This window comes from Ascaphus truei, chromosome 22, assembly GCF_040206685.1.
Source record: "Ascaphus truei isolate aAscTru1 chromosome 22, aAscTru1.hap1, whole genome shotgun sequence".
In the NCBI taxonomy this organism is placed as follows: Eukaryota; Metazoa; Chordata; class Amphibia; order Anura; family Ascaphidae; genus Ascaphus; species Ascaphus truei.
Genome location: NC_134504.1, coordinates 5065675 through 5084606, shown reverse-complemented (window position 1 = coordinate 5084606; position 18932 = coordinate 5065675). Strand labels below are relative to the sequence as shown.

The 18932-nt window shown below is 53.8% G+C and overlaps 2 protein-coding genes across 3 annotated transcripts in view; one reads left to right on the top strand and one right to left on the bottom strand.

Annotated features, from left to right (window-relative positions):
* The window catches only part of SEPTIN9 (septin 9), a 134339-nt gene extending 123739 nt beyond the window's left edge, over nucleotides 1-10600 (bottom strand). Inside the window, exon 1 of the mRNA XM_075579722.1 lies at nucleotides 10552-10600. Coding sequence (XP_075435837.1) covers nucleotides 10552-10585 — 34 coding nt within the window. The 5' untranslated portion in view covers nucleotides 10586-10600. The remainder of the gene's footprint in view (nucleotides 1-10551) is intronic.
* UTS2R (urotensin 2 receptor) overlaps nucleotides 4786-18932 on the top strand; it is a 139484-nt gene continuing 125337 nt past the window's right edge. Inside the window, exons 1-2 of one of the 2 annotated variants that reach the window (XM_075579726.1) lie at nucleotides 4786-5166; nucleotides 7264-7350. The gene's annotated coding sequence lies outside the window, so the exon portion shown is untranslated. The remainder of the gene's footprint in view (nucleotides 5167-7263; nucleotides 7351-18932) is intronic. The other variant, XR_012789791.1, reaches the window with a different exon arrangement.

Genomic DNA, 18932 nt, shown 5'->3' with positions numbered 1-18932 from the left:
CAAACCGATCATGGCTGAGCTGCAGAGCGTCGGCCATTTTTAAACCCCCTTTTCTACAGTGCTGACTTTCAACGGCAGCGGGGATGGCAATCTCCGTCTGCAAAGATGGGTAACACCGCCGTGGGTCCCTGCCCGGCTGGCACCTTATCGCGAGATCTGCCGCTTCCATCCTAAACGTTCCCCCCGTCTCGGCTAATTAAAACACCTGTTTGACATTTTCCGCCCGGCTGACGCGGGCGCTTCCGACGGCTTCACGTCTCTGCTCTGCACCTCGCACGGCCGTGCCACAAAAAAAAAAACACCTCAGAACAAACAGCGCGTGACGCGCCAGGCCTGGGAGATCCTGTGAATGCACTCCGGGGGTTAGAGCCTCACTCCACCCTGCTTGTTTTTCTCTTCTTAACAAAAAAAAAGTGGTCATTTGAGCGTGGCACTCCTCGTTGGCCACGCCGTGCATGGAGTTTTAAACAAATGCCCCAGGGCAATCTAGAATGAAGCGATCTCTCTGCAGTTTATTCTTTGAATGCAGCAGGCACCCAGGGAGTGGGTTACCTTTAGCTAAAAGCGGCCGGGGAGGAAGGCACCTCCAGCAGCATAGACGTAAATGCAACAAGGCACTCCTAGATGCCATCATGCTGCAGTCCCTGGTTTACAGTGCACTTCAGAGGGTGCGTTACCCACGGGTAAATCTCCCCCTTTCTCAACGCGACAGGGCACCATGATAAATATCGCCGCGGTTCCTGCGCGTGACAGCGAAGGCGTAACCCCTGCAGCGCCTCTCGGGGGTTAAGCAAGGAACGCGTCTCCCCTGCCCGCTGTGAGGAGTGGTATGGCTCGCCGGGGCTAGGCACTGCGCGGTATAACCTCTCGCTCAGTACAAAGTGCTTAGCTCTCTTTCTCTGGCAATCAGGATTTTCCAGGCAGTCACCAGAGTGTAAACATATCCAATTTCAGGGCTCGGGTTGGGTGACGTCAGAAAAACATGCACAATCAGGACCGCGGCACAGAAACCCTACAGGAGGAAGGGAAATCCTAAGACACCAACTTTATCATTATTATTATTTTTTAAAGGATTGGGCAGGATATACGGTCCCCCCCCCCCCCCAAGATGTGTTAGGGGCTCGGACACTGAAGGGGTTACGTAAAACCTGCACTCATCACTCATTGCTCCTGCATTGAAGCAGGGGGTCTCCGGAGCTGAACCCCATTAATTTCAGCTCCGCGGACCCCCTGCTTCCCGGGATACAGATCTCCGTAGGGAGTGCCGGTAGCAGCTCCAGCTGGGGTTCTCGTAATGGCGGCATTGGAAGGTCAAGCGTCCCTCGGGAGCCAATAGGAAGCCGGTGCGTCATCCGATGAGGCTTCCCGTTGGCCGGCGTGACGCGGGAGCTTTCAACAGCGCAGAGGTTCTGCTCCGGAGACCCCCTGCTTCAATGCTAAAAGCTCAACGAGCAGGAACCCGTGCCCGCAAAGATTCGATGTACAGCGCTGAGTATACGCTCAGCGCTATACACGGGGGAAAAAAACATTCTTATTATATATTCGTGACTGTCCCTGTCCCTTCTGCTCCTCCTCCTCCTCACTGTGACTGCTCTCTGTCACACCGTGTCACGTGGGTTAATCCAGCAGTGGCCCCTAAAGTTAATCGCAAAGAGAAATCGTCCTATTTGCCGGTGAAGGCCAAGTTAATGGTTAATGTGCAGTGCCTGGTATGTCCTTAACCCCTACACTGCCAGAGAGGACCTGCAGTCCACTGCACTGTTCGTATTTAGAGCTATAGTGATTAATAATAATGATCGGAATATTATAATGATTAGTATTAATAATAACCCCTATTCATGTTAAGGGTTCTGCCGGTACAGAGACAGCGAGAAGGCGCTGGGAGGACATCGGATACAGTGCCGTATTTTTATATATCTATTGTTATTAGCAGTGGTTGACAAAACACCAAAAAATCTACTCGCCACACAAAAAAATCTACTCGCCACACAAAAAAATCTACTCGCCAACTAGTACCAAACGTGTGCTGCTTGGGCCAATATTTACTCGCCCGGGGGTTAAATCCACTCGCCCGGGGCGAGCAAATGTATAGGTTTGTCGAACACTGGTTATTAGGATATTATTATTAATAATAAGTATTCATATACGGTACTCATGTTGAAAAGGAGTTCAGGGGGCAGTGACGGTGGGAAGGAGCAGAGAGGACATGACGTATTGCAGTATTTTTATTGATCTATTATCATGATAATAATACAAGAATTAGAATTAATACCAACCCCAAATTCACGCTGGAAAGCAGCAGAGGGGGACAGTGACCGAGAGAACATGCAATGCATTGCAGTATTTTATTTATATCCATTGTAATAATGATACAATAATATTATTAATAATAATTATTAATAATAATAATACATGAATACAATGATTAATATTAATTATATCCCACATTAATGCTGGAAAGCAGCAGAGGGGGACAGTGACCGAGAGAACATGCAATGCATTGCAGTATTTTATATATATCTATTGTAATAGTGAGCACACACACACACCAGAGAGAGGGCATGGGGAAGTGAGCACTCACACTGCACTCTGAGGGGTCACTCCAGAAGGGGTTAAATATTACACTCACACTGTCCGCGTCTCTCCCTCACTCACTCTCTCCGCACAGCGCCCTCTGCTGAGTCTCTGCATACTGCACCAGCCAGTCACCGAACTCGCTACACCCCAAACCAGACACCCCACTTACATGTGAGCCCCCCTCAGTCACTGCATCCTGTGAGTCTCCCCAGTCACTGCATCCTGTGAGCCCCCCCAGTCACTGCATCCTGTGAGCCCCCTCAGTCACTGCATCCTGTGAGTCCCCCCTCAGTCACTGCATCCTCTGAGTCCACCCTCAGTCACTGCACCCTGTGAGTTCCCCATAGTCACTGCATCCTGTGAGTCCCCCTCAGTCACTGCATCCTGTGAGTCCCCCTCAGTCACTGCATCCTGAGTCCCCCCTCAGTCACTGCATCCTGTGAGTCCCCCCTCAGTCACTGCATCCTGTGAGCCCCCCTAAGTCATTGGAGCCCCCCTTAGTCACTGCATCCTGTGAGTCCCCCTCAGTCACTGCATCCTGTGAGCCCCCCTCAGTCACTGCATCCTGTGAGTCTCCCCTCAGTCACTGCATCCTGTGAGTCTCCCCTCAGTCACTGCATCCTGTGAGTCCCCCCTCAGTCACTACATCCTGTGAGTCTCCCCTCAGTCACTGCATCCTGTGAGTCTCCCCTCAGTCACTGCATCCTGTGAGTCTCCCTCAGTCACTGCATCCTGTGTGAGTCCCCCCTCAGACACTGCATCCTGTGTGAGTCCCCCCTCAGACACTGCATCCTGTGTGAGTCCCCCTCAGTCACTGCATCATGTGAGTCCCCCTCAGTCACTGCATCATGTGAGTCCCCCTCAGTCACTGCATCCTGTGAGTCCCCCCTCAGTCACTGCACCCTGTGAGTCTCCCCTCAGTCACTGCATCCTGTGAGCCCCCTCAGTCACTGCATCCTGTGAGTCTCCCCTCAGTCACTGCATCCTGTGAGACCCCTCAGTCACTGCATCCTGTGAGCCCCCCTCAGTCACTGCCTCCTGTGAGCCCCCCTCAGTCACTGCCTCATGTGAGTCCCCCCTCAGTCACTGCATCCTGTGAGTCCCCCCTCAGTCACTGCATCATATGAGCCCCCCTCAGTCACAGCATCCTGTGAGCCCCTCAGTCACTGCATCCTGTGAGCCCCTCAGTCACTGCATCCTGTGAGTCCCCCCTCAGTCACTGCATCCTGTGAGCCCCTCAGTCACTGCATCCTGTGAGCCCCTCAGTCACTGCATCCTGTGAGCCCCTCAGTCACTGCATCCTGTGAGCCCCCCTCAGTCACTGCATCCTGTGAGCCCCCCTCAGTCACTGCATCCTGTGAGTCCCCCGCAGTCACTGCATCCTGTGAGCCCCCTCAGTCACTGCATCCTGTGAGTCTCCCCTCAGTCACTGCATCCTGTGAGCCCCTCAGTCACTGCAGCCTGTGAGCCCCCACAGTCACTGCAGCCTGTGAGTCCCCCTCAGTCACTGCATCCTGTGAGTCCCCCTCAGTCACTGCATCCTGTGAGCCCCCTCAGTCACTGCATCCTGTGAGTCTCCCCTCAGTCACTGCATCCTGTGAGCCCCCCCTCAGTCACTGCATCCTGTGAGCCCCCTCAGTCACTGCATCCTGTGAGCCCCCTCAGTCACTGCATCCTGTGAGCCCCCTCAGTCACTGCATCCTGTGAGACCCTCAGTCACTGCATCCTGTGAGCCCCCGCAGTCACTGCAGCCTGTGAGCCCCCCTCAGTCACTGCATCCTTTGAGTCTCCCCTCAGTCACTGCATCCTGTGAGCCCCCCTCAGTCACTGCATCCTGTGAGCCCCCGCAGTCACTGCAGCCTGTGAGCCCCCTCAGTCACTGCATCCTGTGTGAGCCCCCCCTCAGTCACTGCATCCTGTGAGCCCCCTCAGTCACTGCATCCTGTGTGAGTCCCCCCAGTCACTGCATCCTGTGAGCCCCCCTCAGTCACTGCATCCTGTGTGAGTCCCCCCAGTCACTGCATCCTGTGAGCCACCCTCAGTCACTGCATCCTGTGAGCCCCCTCAGTCACTGCATCCTGTGTGAGTCCCCCCTCAGTCACTGCATCCTGTGTGAGTCCCCCCTCAGACACTGCATCCTGTGAGCCCCCTCAGTCACTGCATCCTGTGTGAGCCCCCCTCAGTCACTGCATCCTGTGAGCCCCCCTCAGTCACTGCATCCTGTGAGTCCCTCCTAGCACTGGCTGAGGGGTGCACCCCCAGGAGTATACTGTCCCAGTCATGTTTGCAGTTAGGTTTATGGTCCTAGGCCTTGAAATCTATGGATCCCACCAACTGAACCCAGTGGATCTCCTGTGCTTTCACCGCAAGCGCAGGCCTCAATCCTGCATGCACCGAGCGTCACCATGGCAACTGCCGCCACTTCGGGGTGTCGGGGAGTAGCCATCTTGAAAATGCCCGCAAATCCCCCCCTTCTGTTTATTCCCGGGGTGCCAGAAAGTAGTTTAAGGAGGACACAAAAACCCACAATCCCAAAGGGCAGGGAGGGAGCCGGGCCCGGCAACAACTAGGCCTGAGACCACCCCCAAGGTAAGTCTGTATGTTGTATGTATTTGGGGTGGGGCCCGGGCATTGTGTGTATTTTGAGGGGCATTGTATGTATTTGGGGTGGGGGGAGGGGGCATTGTATGTATTTTGAGGGGCATTGTATGTATTTGGGGTGGGGGGAGGGGGCATTGTATGTATTTGGGGGGCGTTGTATGTATTTGGGGTGGGGGGGAGGGGGCATTGTATGTATTTGGGGTTGGGGAGGGGGCATTGTATGTATTTGGGGTTGGGGAGGGGGCATTGTATGTATTTGGGGTTGGGGAGTGGGCATTGTATGTATTTGGGGGGCGTTGTATGTATTTGGGGTGGGGGGAGGGGGCATTGTATGTATTTGGGGTTGGGGAGGGGGCATTGTATGTATTTGGGGTGGGGGTGTTGTATGTATTTGGGGTGGGGGGAGGGGGCATTGTATGTATTTGGGGTTGGGGAGTATGTATTTGGGGGGCGTTGTATGTTGTATGTATTTGGGGTGTGGGAAGGGGGCATTGTATGTATTTGGGGAGGGGGCATTGTATGTATTTGGGGTTGGGGAGGGGGCATTGTATGTATTTGGGAGGCATTGTATGTCTTTTGGGTTGGGGAGGGGGCATTGTATGTATTTGGGGGGCGTTGTATGTTGTATGTATTTGGGGTGTGGGAAGGGGGCATTGTATGTATTTGGGGAGGGGGCATTGTATGTATTTGGGGTTGGGGAGGGGGCATTGTATGTATTTGGGAGGCATTGTATGTCTTTTGGGTTGGGGAGGGGGCATTGTATGTATTTGGAATGGGGGTGTTGTATGTATTTTGGGTGAGGGGGGGCAGGGGGTGTTGTATGTAATTGGGGTGAGGGGGGTTTGTATGTTTTTGTGGGGCGAGGGAATGAGTGAGGAGGGGGGATTGAGTGATAGTGGGGTAATTGACGGGGTGGGGAGAGAGAGTGGGTGGGACGGAGGGGAGAGAAATACATGGGAAGAGGGGGGGAAATAGAGGGGGCGAAATAGAGGGGGCTTGCGAGGTGTGAAATGGGGGTACTACCCATGTCCGGTATTACCTCTCCTCACTATTTACGGGACTGTGTCCAAATACAGGACGGCCCGGTTCAGTACCGGACACCTGGCAGCCCTGGCTTGGGTATAGATGGACGGATCGGAATTCGCAGCGGATCGGCCGATGCCGTTGGTTGGCGGATTTCCGCGAATCAATCTCAAAAAAGGCGATTCGTCTGTTTTCGTATTTTGTTTTTTAAACACCGACAATCCAATCCGCGGAGGGAGCATCGCGTAATCCGCGGATCGGTAAAACCCGCCAGCGCATTGCGTAATCCGCGGATCGGTAAAACCCGCCAGCGCATTGCGTAATCCGCGGATTGGTAAAACCCGCCAGCGCATTGCGTAATCCGCGGATCGGTAAAACCCGCCAGCGCATTGTATCCAATGGCGTTTTTTTATTTATCTGCGCAAACTGGAACGGAAAGCTCGGGAAATTCCGCGAAATGGATTTTGACCGGTTGGTCCATCTCTAGTCTTGGGGGGTAGCACTGTTCAGTAGATATGGGCCTAAACCACAGACTTCAATGCCGTCTCAGCGTTAAACATCTCTCATTTTCAGTTATTTAGCAGGAATTCTTTTGCTCCTAAATCTCACAGATTTTGGACCTGGGAAGTTAAATATTTGTGAGTCGGGCTGTAATTCAGGGGGGCATTGGAAGGTTTCCGGATGGGGGGGGCGGGGAGGTGTGAGACCACCTGTTTGGGTTCTGCATGCCTTCAGGGGCTACCTTGTTAACACTGCTTAATTGTGGTTTATAGTCTTATTTATCCGCTGCTGACACAATGTTATCGTTGGGAGATATTCCCAAGTCCCATGGATCATTGAACAGGCCCCCCTCATAAAATCAAGGCAGCAGGACTGCCAGTTAGAGCGTCAGCTCTTGGGGAGGCAAGGGGAAGTGGACTTTTGCTTTTCCGTCTCGCGCCTCCGCGTTACTGAGATATTGTAATGTATATATAACTTTCGTTCTATGGAGTGTATTCTGCACTTTACAAAGACGTCACACTTTAACCAATGTTAATATTATTTTCATTTACGTTTTCTTAGCATCAAACGGTTTCTGGCGTTACGGCCGCGCCCAAACTTGCGTAACCCTTTCGCTGCCAGATAGGCGCACCGGTCAGCAACGAAGGGGTAAGCAACCTTTTTGTTTTTTGGTCAAAATTAACTTTTTTTTAATGTAGAAATCTGCTGTTTTTGTGTGCGTGTCGGGTTTGTCACGCGTGTCTTTCACGTCAGTAATATGTACACAGACGCGCACGCCCATTGTCCTTCGTTAATGCACTGATAATTGCTATCGCGTCAATGAAATACTTCCCGGGAACCGGTGTTTCCCGATCAACAAATTGGGTGAAAACGCGGCCGCCATCATTGGATTTTTCTGCCATGTTTTTTGTTCTGGAGAGCGTGGCCCATATATACTAAGCAGTGCTATTGTGTAGGACACCTTATGACCCAGACAAGGGAATAGTCTGTGAGGTCTCTCTCTCTCTGTCTCTCTCTCTCTCTCTGTCTCTCTCTCTGTCTCTCTCTCTGTCTCTCTCTCTGTCTCTCTCTCTGTCTCTCTCTCTGTCTCTCTCTCTGTCTCTCTCTCTGTCTCTCTCTCTGTCTCTCTCTCTCTGTCTCTCTCTCTCTGTCTTTCTCTCTCTGTCTTTCTCTCTCTGTCTTTCTCTCTCTGTCTTTCTCTCTCTGTCTCTCTCTCTCTGTCTCTCTCTCTGTCTCTCTCTCTTCTCTCTGATGTCTGGCTGCGTCCAAAATGCCGCTGGGACATGTCGCTCCATTCCTGCCTGCTCCCAGAAGCCAGCTCTGATAAGCGCATGCTTAAATGTCACGTGTGGGGCCGCTACACTTCCTACACGCCCGCTCCGACACGCCACCTTTAAATGTCCCGCACAGGAAATTTAAACATGCGCTTAATATACCTGATTGGGTGTGGCGGACATCGCAGCGAGCTGCCCTGCGGCAAAGAGTCCTGGCGGCAGAAGACCGGCAGCATTTTGGTCCCGGCCAAACGTCCCATTACTCTCTCTCCTACCCCTAATCCCTCCCCCCCCCCCCCTCCATCAAAAGCCTTATTTCAGGGTGTGGATGTGAGTAACGCCATCTTTAAGTAAGACCTATATAACATAGCGTTAATTCCCTGCGATGATCATTCGCATTAACGCCGCACAAACTTAACGCCGCGCCATTTAATGGAGCCAAACTGGGCTCATATATCCAGCTTGGAGGAGAGAAGGGAGAGAGGGCAGAAAGTGTGATAGAAACTCACATACATACAGGGATTCAACACGGGGGCAGATTTCAGGGTGAGCCCCTTCTCTGAAGCTGGAGGGTGGTCGGCTGTGAGGAAGAACGTCTTCGCAGAACAGGGGGTGGCTACGTTGAACGCCCCTCCAGCAGAGGTGGTCATGGCTAACGCTAAGAAATCAGAACATTCTTGAGCTGGACACAGGGCGAAAGTGTCCGTAGTGGGCAGTGTGGTCCTTCTCTGCACACCAGAGGTCACGTTAAATGATGGAGGTGAGAAGCCACTTGCAATGCCCGCCCTGCCACGTGGCAGTGTAAGGGTTACTTTACCTTATCTAACCATGTGTTTGCCTGTCGGTATTCTCACAGTACTGTTTCTCTCCCCATTAAAGGAAATGCTGCTGTGTGGGTGCCGTAGTGTGTCAGCAGGGTGCTGCTGTGTGGGTGCCGTAGTGTGTCAGCAGGGTGCTGCTGTGTGGGTGCCGTAGTGTGTCAGCAGGGTGCTGCTGTGTGGGTGCCGTAGTGTGTCAGCAGGGTGCTGCTGTGTGGGTGCCGTAGTGTGTCAGCAGGGTGCTGCTGTGTGGGTGCCGTAGTGTGTCAGCAGGGTGCTGCTGTGTGGGTGCCATAGTGTGTCTGCAGGGTGCTGCTGTGTGGGTGCCGTAGTGTGTCAGCAGGGTGCTGCTGTGTGGGTGCCATAGTGTGTCTGCAGGGTGCTGCTGTGTGGGCGCCATAGTGTGTCAGCAGGGTGCTGCTGTGTGGGCGCCATAGTGTGTCAGCAGGGTGCTGCTGTGTGGGTGCCATAGTGTGTCAGCAGAGTGCTGCAGTGTGGGTGCCGTAGTGTGTCAGCAGGGTGCTGCTGTGTGGGTGCCGTAGTGTGTCAGCAGGGTGCTGCTGTGTGGGCGCCATAGTGTGTCAGCAGGGTGCTGCTGTGTGGGTGCCATAGTGTGTCTGCAGGGTGCTGCTGTGTGGGCGCCATAGTGTGTCAGCAGGGTGCTGCTGTGTGGGTGCCATATTGTGTCTGCAGGGTGCTGCTGTGTGGGTGCCATAGTGTGTCAGCAGGGTGCTGCTGCATGGGTGCCATAGTGTGTCAGCAGGGTGCTGCTGCATGGGTGCCATAGTGTCAGTGTCCAGGGTGGGGGTGTGCAAACTGTGGTTACATTGCGGTTTCTGCAAACACACACGATACGATCTGCAGCATTCTCGCACCGTGGCACACGAAAGGTGTCACCATCTCTCTGCTTCCTCCCTGACACCGGAGCGGCAAAGCAGGGGGGGGGGCATCTCCAGTCCTCAAGACCCCCTCCCCCACCAACAGGTCGGGTTTTCAGGATATCCCTGCTTCAGCACAGGTGGCTCAATCAGTGGCTCAGTCTTTGACTGATTGAAGCCACCTGTGCTGCAGCTGGGACCGACTTATCCACCTTTGCTGAAGCAGGGATATCCTTAAAACCCGACCTGTTGGGGGCTCTTGAGGACCGGAGTTATAAAAAGACACCCTATTGTATTCTTACATTAGCACGTCCCTCTATTCTCCCGTCTGTTTCACCTTCGCTACGGTATCTCTGCGTGGCGCAGTATTATGCACGACGCGCCCGCAGTGTGCGCAGCGCGTCACAAAATGACAATACAAACACGGGAAATAAAAGTGTACAGAACGAGGACAGGCGCGACAGGTACATGATCCTGCCCCGAACAGCTGGCAATCTAAGTGCTAAGAATGCGGATTGTACCGGTACGCTGAGCGGTGACAGGCTCGACGCACGGTTGTTTATTATTTATGATCAAACTGCCTGGATTTCCGCTCTTCATTTTAGCTGCTTCAAAAGAACCGGAGACTTTTATCTGATTAAAAACCCTGTTTTGTTCTTTTGTTAGTTTAGTTTTAACCTCTTCTGTGCCCGTGGCGGATTAAGACCCTCTGGGTCCCCTAGGCACTTTGCGGGGCCTTTCCCCGAGGCGTCCCTCCTCCCGCAGCGTCTCTGCGTCATGCCACGTCGCGCCGGGTCGCCATGACAACACGACGCTGCAGGAGGAGGGCCGATCCGGGGAAGGTAAGAGACACACCTCTCCCTTACACACGCACCTTACCTTGGGGTGAGGTCCGGGGAGTCCCCAGCTCCATCCTCCGGGCGGGCGGAATTTGGATTCCGGCGCCCGACAGGAGAGTGACTGCAGGGGGAGCCGCAGCACCGGGCCACCGTGACCAACGGGGGGTCCCCTAACCTTGGCACGTGCCTAGTGGGTAACCTGGGGACAGCAGGGACCTACAGATGTAGCAAGACTTCCTGCACCCGATACCACGAACGGTCAGGCAAAAGTCTGCGGTGCTGGGGACCGTGTCTTCCGTGATCGCGCTGCGGGGGTCCATGCTTGTGAGTGGGGATCCCCCCGAAGCGTCAATCCTTCGATGCCGTGACCGTAGGGAGGGTTGCTGCTTCTGGGTGGGCCATTGAGTCTGTCCCTCCCAACACAAGTTGGCACACTGGCCAGAAGTGACCTTTGGCCGTCCTGGCACAGGGTGACCTGTGGCCTGTTCAGTGTATCACTCCTGTTGGGGAGAAGGTGAAAGGTCACTAGTGACATAGCAGGGAATTGGCAGAGTGACAAGTGTGTGAACGTGAATGAGTCATTACTGGAATAGCAGAGGGCCCAGCAGTGCAGAGACAGAGCGGTATATGGGGGTGGGTATGTCATTACTGGAATAGCAGGGGATCCAGCAGTGCAGAGACAGAGCGGTATATGAGGGTGGGTATATCATTACTGGAATAGCAGAGGATCCAGCAGTGCAGAGACAGAGCGGTATATGGGGGCGGGTATGTCATTACTGGAATAGGAGGGGGCCCAGCAGTACAGAGACAGAGCGGTATATGGGGGTGGGTATGTCATTACTGGAATAGCAGAGGGCCCAGCAGTGCAGAGACAGAGCGGTATATGGGGGTGGGTATGTCATTACTGGAATAGCAGAGGTCCAGCAGTGCAGAGACAGAGCGGTATATGGGGGCGGGTATGTCATTACTGGAATAGGAGGGGGCCCAGCAGTACAGAGACAGAGCGGTATATGGGGGCGGGTATGTAATTACTGGAATAGCAGGGGGCCCAGCAGTGCAGAGACAGAGCGGTATATGGGGGTGGGTATGTCATTACTGGAATAGGAGGGGGCCCAGCAGTACAGAGACAGAGCGGTATATGGGGGCGGGTATGTAATTACTGGAATAGCAGGGGGCCCAGCAGTACAGAGACAGAGCGGTATATGGGGGCGGGTATGTCATTACTGGAATAGCAGAGAATCCAGCAGTGCAGAGACAGAGCGGTATATGAGGGTGGGTATGTCATTACTGGAATAGCAGGGGATCCAGCAGTGCAGAGACAGAGCGGTATATGGGGGCGGGTATGTCATTACTGGAATAGCAGAGGCTCCAGCAGTGCAGAGACACACCGGTATATGGGGTGGGTATGTCACTACTGGAATAGCAGAGGGACCAGCAGTACAGAGACAGAGCGGTATATGGGGGCGGGTATGTCACTACTGGAATAGCAGAGGGCCCAGCAGTACAGAGACAGAGCGGTATATGGGGGCGGGTATGTCACTACTGGAATAGCAGAGGGCCCAGCAGTACAGAGACAGAGCGGTATATGAGGGTGGGTATGTCATTACTGGAATAATAGGGGACCCAGCAGTGCAGAGACACACCGGTATATGGGGGCGGGTATGTCATTACTGGAATAGGAGGGGCCCAGCAGTACAGAGACAGAGCGGTATATGAGGGTGGGTATGTCATTACTGGAATAGCAGGGGGCCCAGCAGTGCAGAGACACACCGGTATATGGGGGCGGGTATGTCATTACTGGAATAGGAGGGGCCCAGCAGTACAGAGACAGAGCGGTATATGGGGGGCAGGTATGTCATTACTGGAATAGGAGGGGCCCAGCAGTACAGAGACAGAGCGGTATATGGGGGCGGGTATGTCATTACTGGAATAGGAGGGGCCCAGCAGTACAGAGACAGAGCGGTATATGGGGGCGGGTATGTCATTACTGGAATAGCAGAGGATCCAGCAGTGCAGAGACAGAGCGGTATATGGGGGCGGGTATGTCATTACTGGAATAGCAGAGGATCCAGCAGTGCAGAGACAGAGCGGTATATGGGGGCGGGTATGTCATTACTGGAATAGCAGAGGATCCAGCAGTGCAGAGACAGAGCGGTATATGGGGGCGGGTATGTCATTACTGGTATAGAAGGGGAACCCAGCAGTGCAGAGACAGAGCGGTATATGGGGGCGGGTATGTCATTACTGGAATACTAGTTATTTGTGCCATGCAGCTTTGGGATGATGTGACAGAGCGGCGGGGGGGGGGGGGGGGGGGAGGGAGGGGGTTATGCATGTCCTGTATGTGTTATTACTGGAACAGCAGAGGGACTAGCAGCGCGGTGTTGAGGTGCAGAGACAGAGCTGTGTGTGGGGGGCTGTGCTCATACAGGAACAGCAGAGGGACTAGCAGCGCGGTGTTGAGGTGCAGAGACAGAGCTGTGTGTGGGGGGCTGTGCTCGTACAGGAACAGCAGAGGGACTAGCAGCGCGGTGTTGAGGTGCAGAGACAGAGCTGTGTGTGGGGGGCTGTGCTCATACAGGAACAGCAGAGGGACTAGCAGCGCGGTGTTGAGGTGCAGAGACAGAGCTGTGTGGGGGGCTGTGCTCGTACATGAACAGCAGAGGCACTAGCAGCGCGGTGTTGAGGTGCAGAGACAGAGCGGTGTGTGGGTGGCTGCTCGTACAGGAACAGCAGAGGGACTAGCAGCGCGGTGTTGAGGTGCACAGACAGAGCTGTGTGTGGGGGGCTGTGCTCGTACAGGAACAGCAGAGGGACTAGCTGCGCGGTGTTGAGGTGCAGAGACTTGTGGGGGGCTGTGCTCGTACAGGAACAGCAGAGGGACTAGCAGCGCGGTGTTGAGGTGCAGAGACAGAGCTGTGTGTGGGTGGCTGTGCTCGTACAGGAACAGCAGAGGCACTCGCAGCGCGGTGTTGAGGTGCAGAGACAGAGCTGTGTGTGGGTGGCTGTGCTCATACAGGAACTACAGAGGGACTAGCAGCGCGGTGTTGAGGTGCAGAGACAGAGCTGTGTGTGGGTAGCTGCTCGTACAGGAACAGCAGAGGGACTAGCAGCGCGGTGTTGAGGTGCAGAGACAGAGCTGTGTGTGGGGGGCTGTGCTCGTACAGGAACAGCAGAGGGTCTAGCAGCGCGGTGTTGAGGTGCACAGACAGAGCTGTGTGTGGGTAGCTGCTCGTACAGGAACAGCAGAGGGACTAGCAGCGCGGTGTTGAGGTGCAGAGACAGAGCTGTGTGTGGGGGGCTGCTCGTACAGGAACAGCAGAGGGACTAGCAGCGCGGTGTTGAGGTGCAGAGACAGAGCTGTGTGTGGGTGGCTGTGCTCGTACATGAACAGCAGAGGCACTAGCAGCGCGGTGTTGAGGTGCAGAGACAGAGCTGTGTGTGGGGGGCTGCTCGTACAGGAACAGCAGAGGACTAGCAGCGCGGTGTTGAGGTGCAGAGGCAGAGCTGTGTGTGGGGGGCTGTGCTCGTACAGGAACAGCAGAGGGACTAGCAGCGCGGTGTTGAGGTGCAGAGACAGAGCTGTGTGTGGGTGGCTGCTCGTACAGGAACAGCAGAGGGACTAGCAGCGCGGTGTTGAGGTGCACAGACAGAGCTGTGTGTGGGTGGCTGTGCTCGTACAGGAACAGCAGAGGGACTAGCAGCGCGGTGATGAGGTGCAGAGACAGAGCTGTGTGTGGGGGGCTGCTCGTACAGGAACAGCAGAGGGACTAGCTGCGCGGTGTTGAGGTGCAGAGACAGAGCTGTGTGGGGGGCTGTGCTCGTACAGGAACAGCAGAGGGACTAGCAGCGCGGTGTTGAGGTGCACAGACAGAGCTGTGTGTGGGGGGCTGTGCTCGTACAGGAACAGCAGAGGGACTAGCAGCGCGGTGTTGAGGTGCACAGACAGAGCTGTGTGTGGGGGGCTGCTCGTACAGGAACAGCAGAGGGACTAGCAGCGCGGTGTTGAGGTGCACAGACAGAGCTGTGTGTGGGTGGCTGTGCTCGTACAGGAACAGCAGAGGAACTCGCAGCGCGGTGTTGAGGTGCACAGACAGAGCTGTGTGTGGGTGGCTGTGCTCGTACAGGAACAGCAGAGGGACTAGCAGCGCGGTGATGAGGTGCAGAGACAGAGCTGTGTGTGGGGGACTGCTCGTACAGGAACAGCAGAGGGACTAGCAGCGCGGTGTTGAGGTGCAGAGACAGAGCTGTGTGGGGGGCTGTGCTTGTACAGGAACAGCAGAGGGACTAGCAGCGCGGTGTTGAGGTGCACAGACAGAGCTGTGTGTGGGGGGCTGTGCTCGTACAGGAACAGCAGAGGGACTAGCAGCGCGGTGTTGAGGTGCACAGACAGAGCTGTGTGTGGGGGGCTGCTCGTACAGGAACAGCAGAGGGACTAGCAGCGCGGTGTTGAGGTGCAGAGACAGAGCTGTGTGTGGGGGGCTGTGCTCATACAGGAACAGCAGAGGGACTAGCAGCGCGGTGTTGAGGTGCAGAGACAGAGCTGTGTGTGGGGGGCTGCTCGTACAGGAACAGCAGAGGCACTCGCAGCGCGGTGCTGAGGTGCACAGACAGAGCTGTGTGTGGGTAGCTGCTCGTACAGGAACATCAGAGGGTCTAGCAGCGCGGTGTTGAGGTGCACAGACAGAGCTGTGTGTGGGTGGCTGTGCTCGTACAGGAACAGCAGAGGCACTCGCAGCGCGGTGTTGAGGTGCAGAGACAGAGCTGTGTGTGTATATAGAGCTGCGGTTTTCACTAGACATGTTGGTGATGGCTCTTGGTTTATTATACACCGGCCGAGCTCACTGGCAGCTTCCTTCCCCTCTGCAGAGCATCGCTTCGGCACTGTGCATGTTACTGCTCAGGAACGTACCGCAGGGCATCCTGGGTAGCGGTCAGTGGTGGTCACAGCGGTGAGTACATGTGAGACCTCGCACACGATGGCTCACGACGGGCGATGTACGGCGCTCTCAGGCCGGACGTACTGACGTTAAACTGACACATTTTAATAAGGGTCTTTCATAAAAATCTCTGGTGCAAACATCGCCTCCTTCACCGGCAAAAATAACCCGTCCCCTTTTCCTGCCGGTGTCCACGGCCGTGGTCTTTCTGTGTCCCCGAGCTTCTCTTCCCCACCACTGTCTCAGTCCACTGTCTCTGTTCTCCTCTTAACAAGGCGGACGTCAATGACCTCACGCATTAGCGACGCGCACGCCTCACTACCGCGACTGCATTGAGAAGGACAATGGAGATAGGAGACTGAACCCAACAGTATAGTGCTCGAGCGATATGATGTAGGGAAGTGCCCGCAGTTGGGCTGTAGTCCGTTCATAAAGGGTGTTTAATGACTGTAAAGCCTTTTCGGGAGTGTATAGCGTCACAGCCAGACTATATAGATTCACCCAGTGTGGATATAATGAGTGTCCGCTTCGGGTGTACACTCTATGTGCAGGGAGTATTGCGGCGAGAAAACGCGGGAGTGCGGAAGGTACGTGAACCTCCAGAACCTGCACGGGTCCATAGCACACCCATTACATCCATATAACATGGTATCTAATGTAACTCCACAATCAATACGCAAATAAGATCCAATTAGAAAGTACTCACTGGGCTCACTGACTCGAAACGATTCCTTAGTGTTCTTCCGGTAAACGGTATCCAGCTGACAATTTGGCAAATCAGAGCACAGCTATCAGGGCTGGATCAAGGTGCTGGTCTAAAAACTATATAGTGATAAATCTGCTAGGTGTGAGGCAGGTGCAGAGTAACTACAACGCGTTCCGCGCATATCAGCGCTTTGTCAAAGACTATCCGCGTAGATCGAATACAGGATATAAATACCGCGGGGCTTGGTTTATAACTCCACACGGATGTCACGGACACTGTAGTACATTCCCATTTGTCAGACACATTAAGGCAGTAGCTAGTCACGGTAGGAAGAACACGTTACATGTAACATCTCCCGTGTCATATCTCTTAGGATGTGGGTGTGCGGTAAAGGTTCTGTGGGCCGCACCAAGACCCCATTGAGAGTGAGAATCTGTGAACACCTACGATCCATCAAAAACATAGCTATTGGATTACCAGTACCCAGGCACATCGTTCATTGTACTCAAGGGGGTCTAGGTTCCCCTTCAGTCTCTGCGATTGGGCATATCCCAGCCTCGCTCAGAGGGGTGACCGTGTGCTCAATCGCAGAGATATGTTCTGGATTTTCACACTTAGTACCAGGGGACATCAATACTGACTCATTCTCTCTGAGTGACCCGTCAGGGGTTTGACAGTCCAATGTAATGATACATGATATGCATAATATACGTAGGGCATGGACATTGTGGGTGTTCTTGTCTAAATGGTTTGATAATCACCATGCCAATGCGACTCGGTGCTTCGATCACCTTCCTCCTTATGGAGGTCCGCTGAGTGGGCCCATGAAGATCTATGTGCTAATAATGTAATCATTTTGTCTCATAGTACTAATGCCAAGTTGGACTCTGACAGTATATACATTTTCTGGGTGTTATTATTTTCCAGCTATGTCCGGTGTACTCCTGCCATTTGTCCTGTTGAATTATATAATAACTATACATCCATATACAGTTGTGTGAAAAAGAAAGTACACCCTCTTTGAATTCTATGGTTTTGCATACAGTATCAGGACATAATAACGACCATCTGTTCCTTAGCAGGTCTTAAAATTAGGTAAATACAACCTCAGATGAACAACAACACATGACATATTACACCGTGTCATGATTTATTTAACAAAATTAAAGCCAAAATGGAGAAGCCATGTTTGAAAACCTAAGTAGTGGAGTAGTGGATGGACCATATTGGGCCTCTCGCAGGGCTCTCTGTCTATCTTCTCACCACTGGGGTGACTCCTATCATTCCATCCATTCATGGCCTCATTGGTCCATGTGACTTAGTCTACGCTTGGCAACGGCTTCCCCTGCCGGCAGGGTACCCCCTGCTGGACTTGGCACCGCGATGTTTGGTGGGACGGCCAAATGGTTCCCATTTTGGGCGGATGGTCCCCCCGGCCCCATCTCCAGCCCCGGTCACTCTTCTCTTTGTTCCCTGCATACCTGCCCTCCCTCCAGCTCCAACAATAGCCAGGTCTCCGGACATGCGGCATGCACTAAGGGTTTCTCCGGCCGCATGTCCAGAGACCCACAGGAATACAGAATGACAGTTACAGGTATGCAAGGGGCTACCGGGCATCTCCGGGGTCTGGCGGCCAGGTGAGCCCCAGGACAGGTAGGGGGGCAGGGATCGGGATTAGCTGTTATTATGCTGGTTCTCCTACCATCACAGACTATTTGCATATACTAATATATGCATAAAACCGAGGTGGTCAGACATTTTCTATAACACGGTCATTTATCAAATTGCCCCTTGCTCTGCCAGCTGCTGTAAATAGCGCGAGGTTCGGAGCTTCAGCCAATGGGAGATGGGCAGTGCAGCGCCCCTTGGCTTTCGCACATGAGCAGAAATATGTAGGCATATTCTGTATGTATAGCGCTAGTTATACAGTGCCCACAGTGTACTCACAGCTTTACAATAGAGACAATACAGTCCAGGGAATTATAATCAGATCAGACAATAGGAAAGGAAATCCCTGCCCCGGGGAGCTTACACTCTAAGTGGTACGGGCTGTTCTGATAAGCTGGGTAATGCGGTAGGCATAAACTCATAGGGGCCCATGTTACAATGGATGAGAAGTAAAGCGTGACACACTGTGTTCATTTGCATGTTATTACCCAGAATCCCTGGCTGCAGTGGAAACACTGTTTGCTAAGAGATAATGGGGGAGAGCAGTGTTGCAGACCTGTCTGAGACGTGTGAGTGCCCCACAAGTGGGATTCTGTATTAGCAGGAGGTTGGGAGAGTTACAGAGACAGCAGGTGAGGGAATAAGTGCAGGGCCTGGCCTTCACGGTGGGTAAGTGCAGTAGATGGCAGGGCCTGGCCTTCACGGTGGGTAAGTGCAGTAGATGGCAGGGCCTGGCCTTCACGGTGGGTAAGTGCAGTAGATGGCAGGGCCTGGCCTTCATGGTGGGTAAGTGCAGTAGATGGCAGTGCCTGGCCTTGATGGTGGGTAAGTGCAGTAGATGGCAGTGCCTGGCCTTGATGGTGGGTAGGTGCAGTAGATGGCAGTGCCTGGCCTTCATGGTGGGTAAGTGCAGTAGTTGGCAGTGCGTGGCCACAATGGTTGGTAGGAGTGACTGTGGGTGTGGGACAGTAGCCATGAGCCCAGGCTGTTGAAATGCTTCATTTAAGAGGGGAGTTTTAAGTTTGGACTTGCAGGTGGGGAGAGAGTGTGCTGGGCTTTTACTGAGTGTGAGGGAGTCCCACAGGTAAGGGGCAACAGGTGTAATAG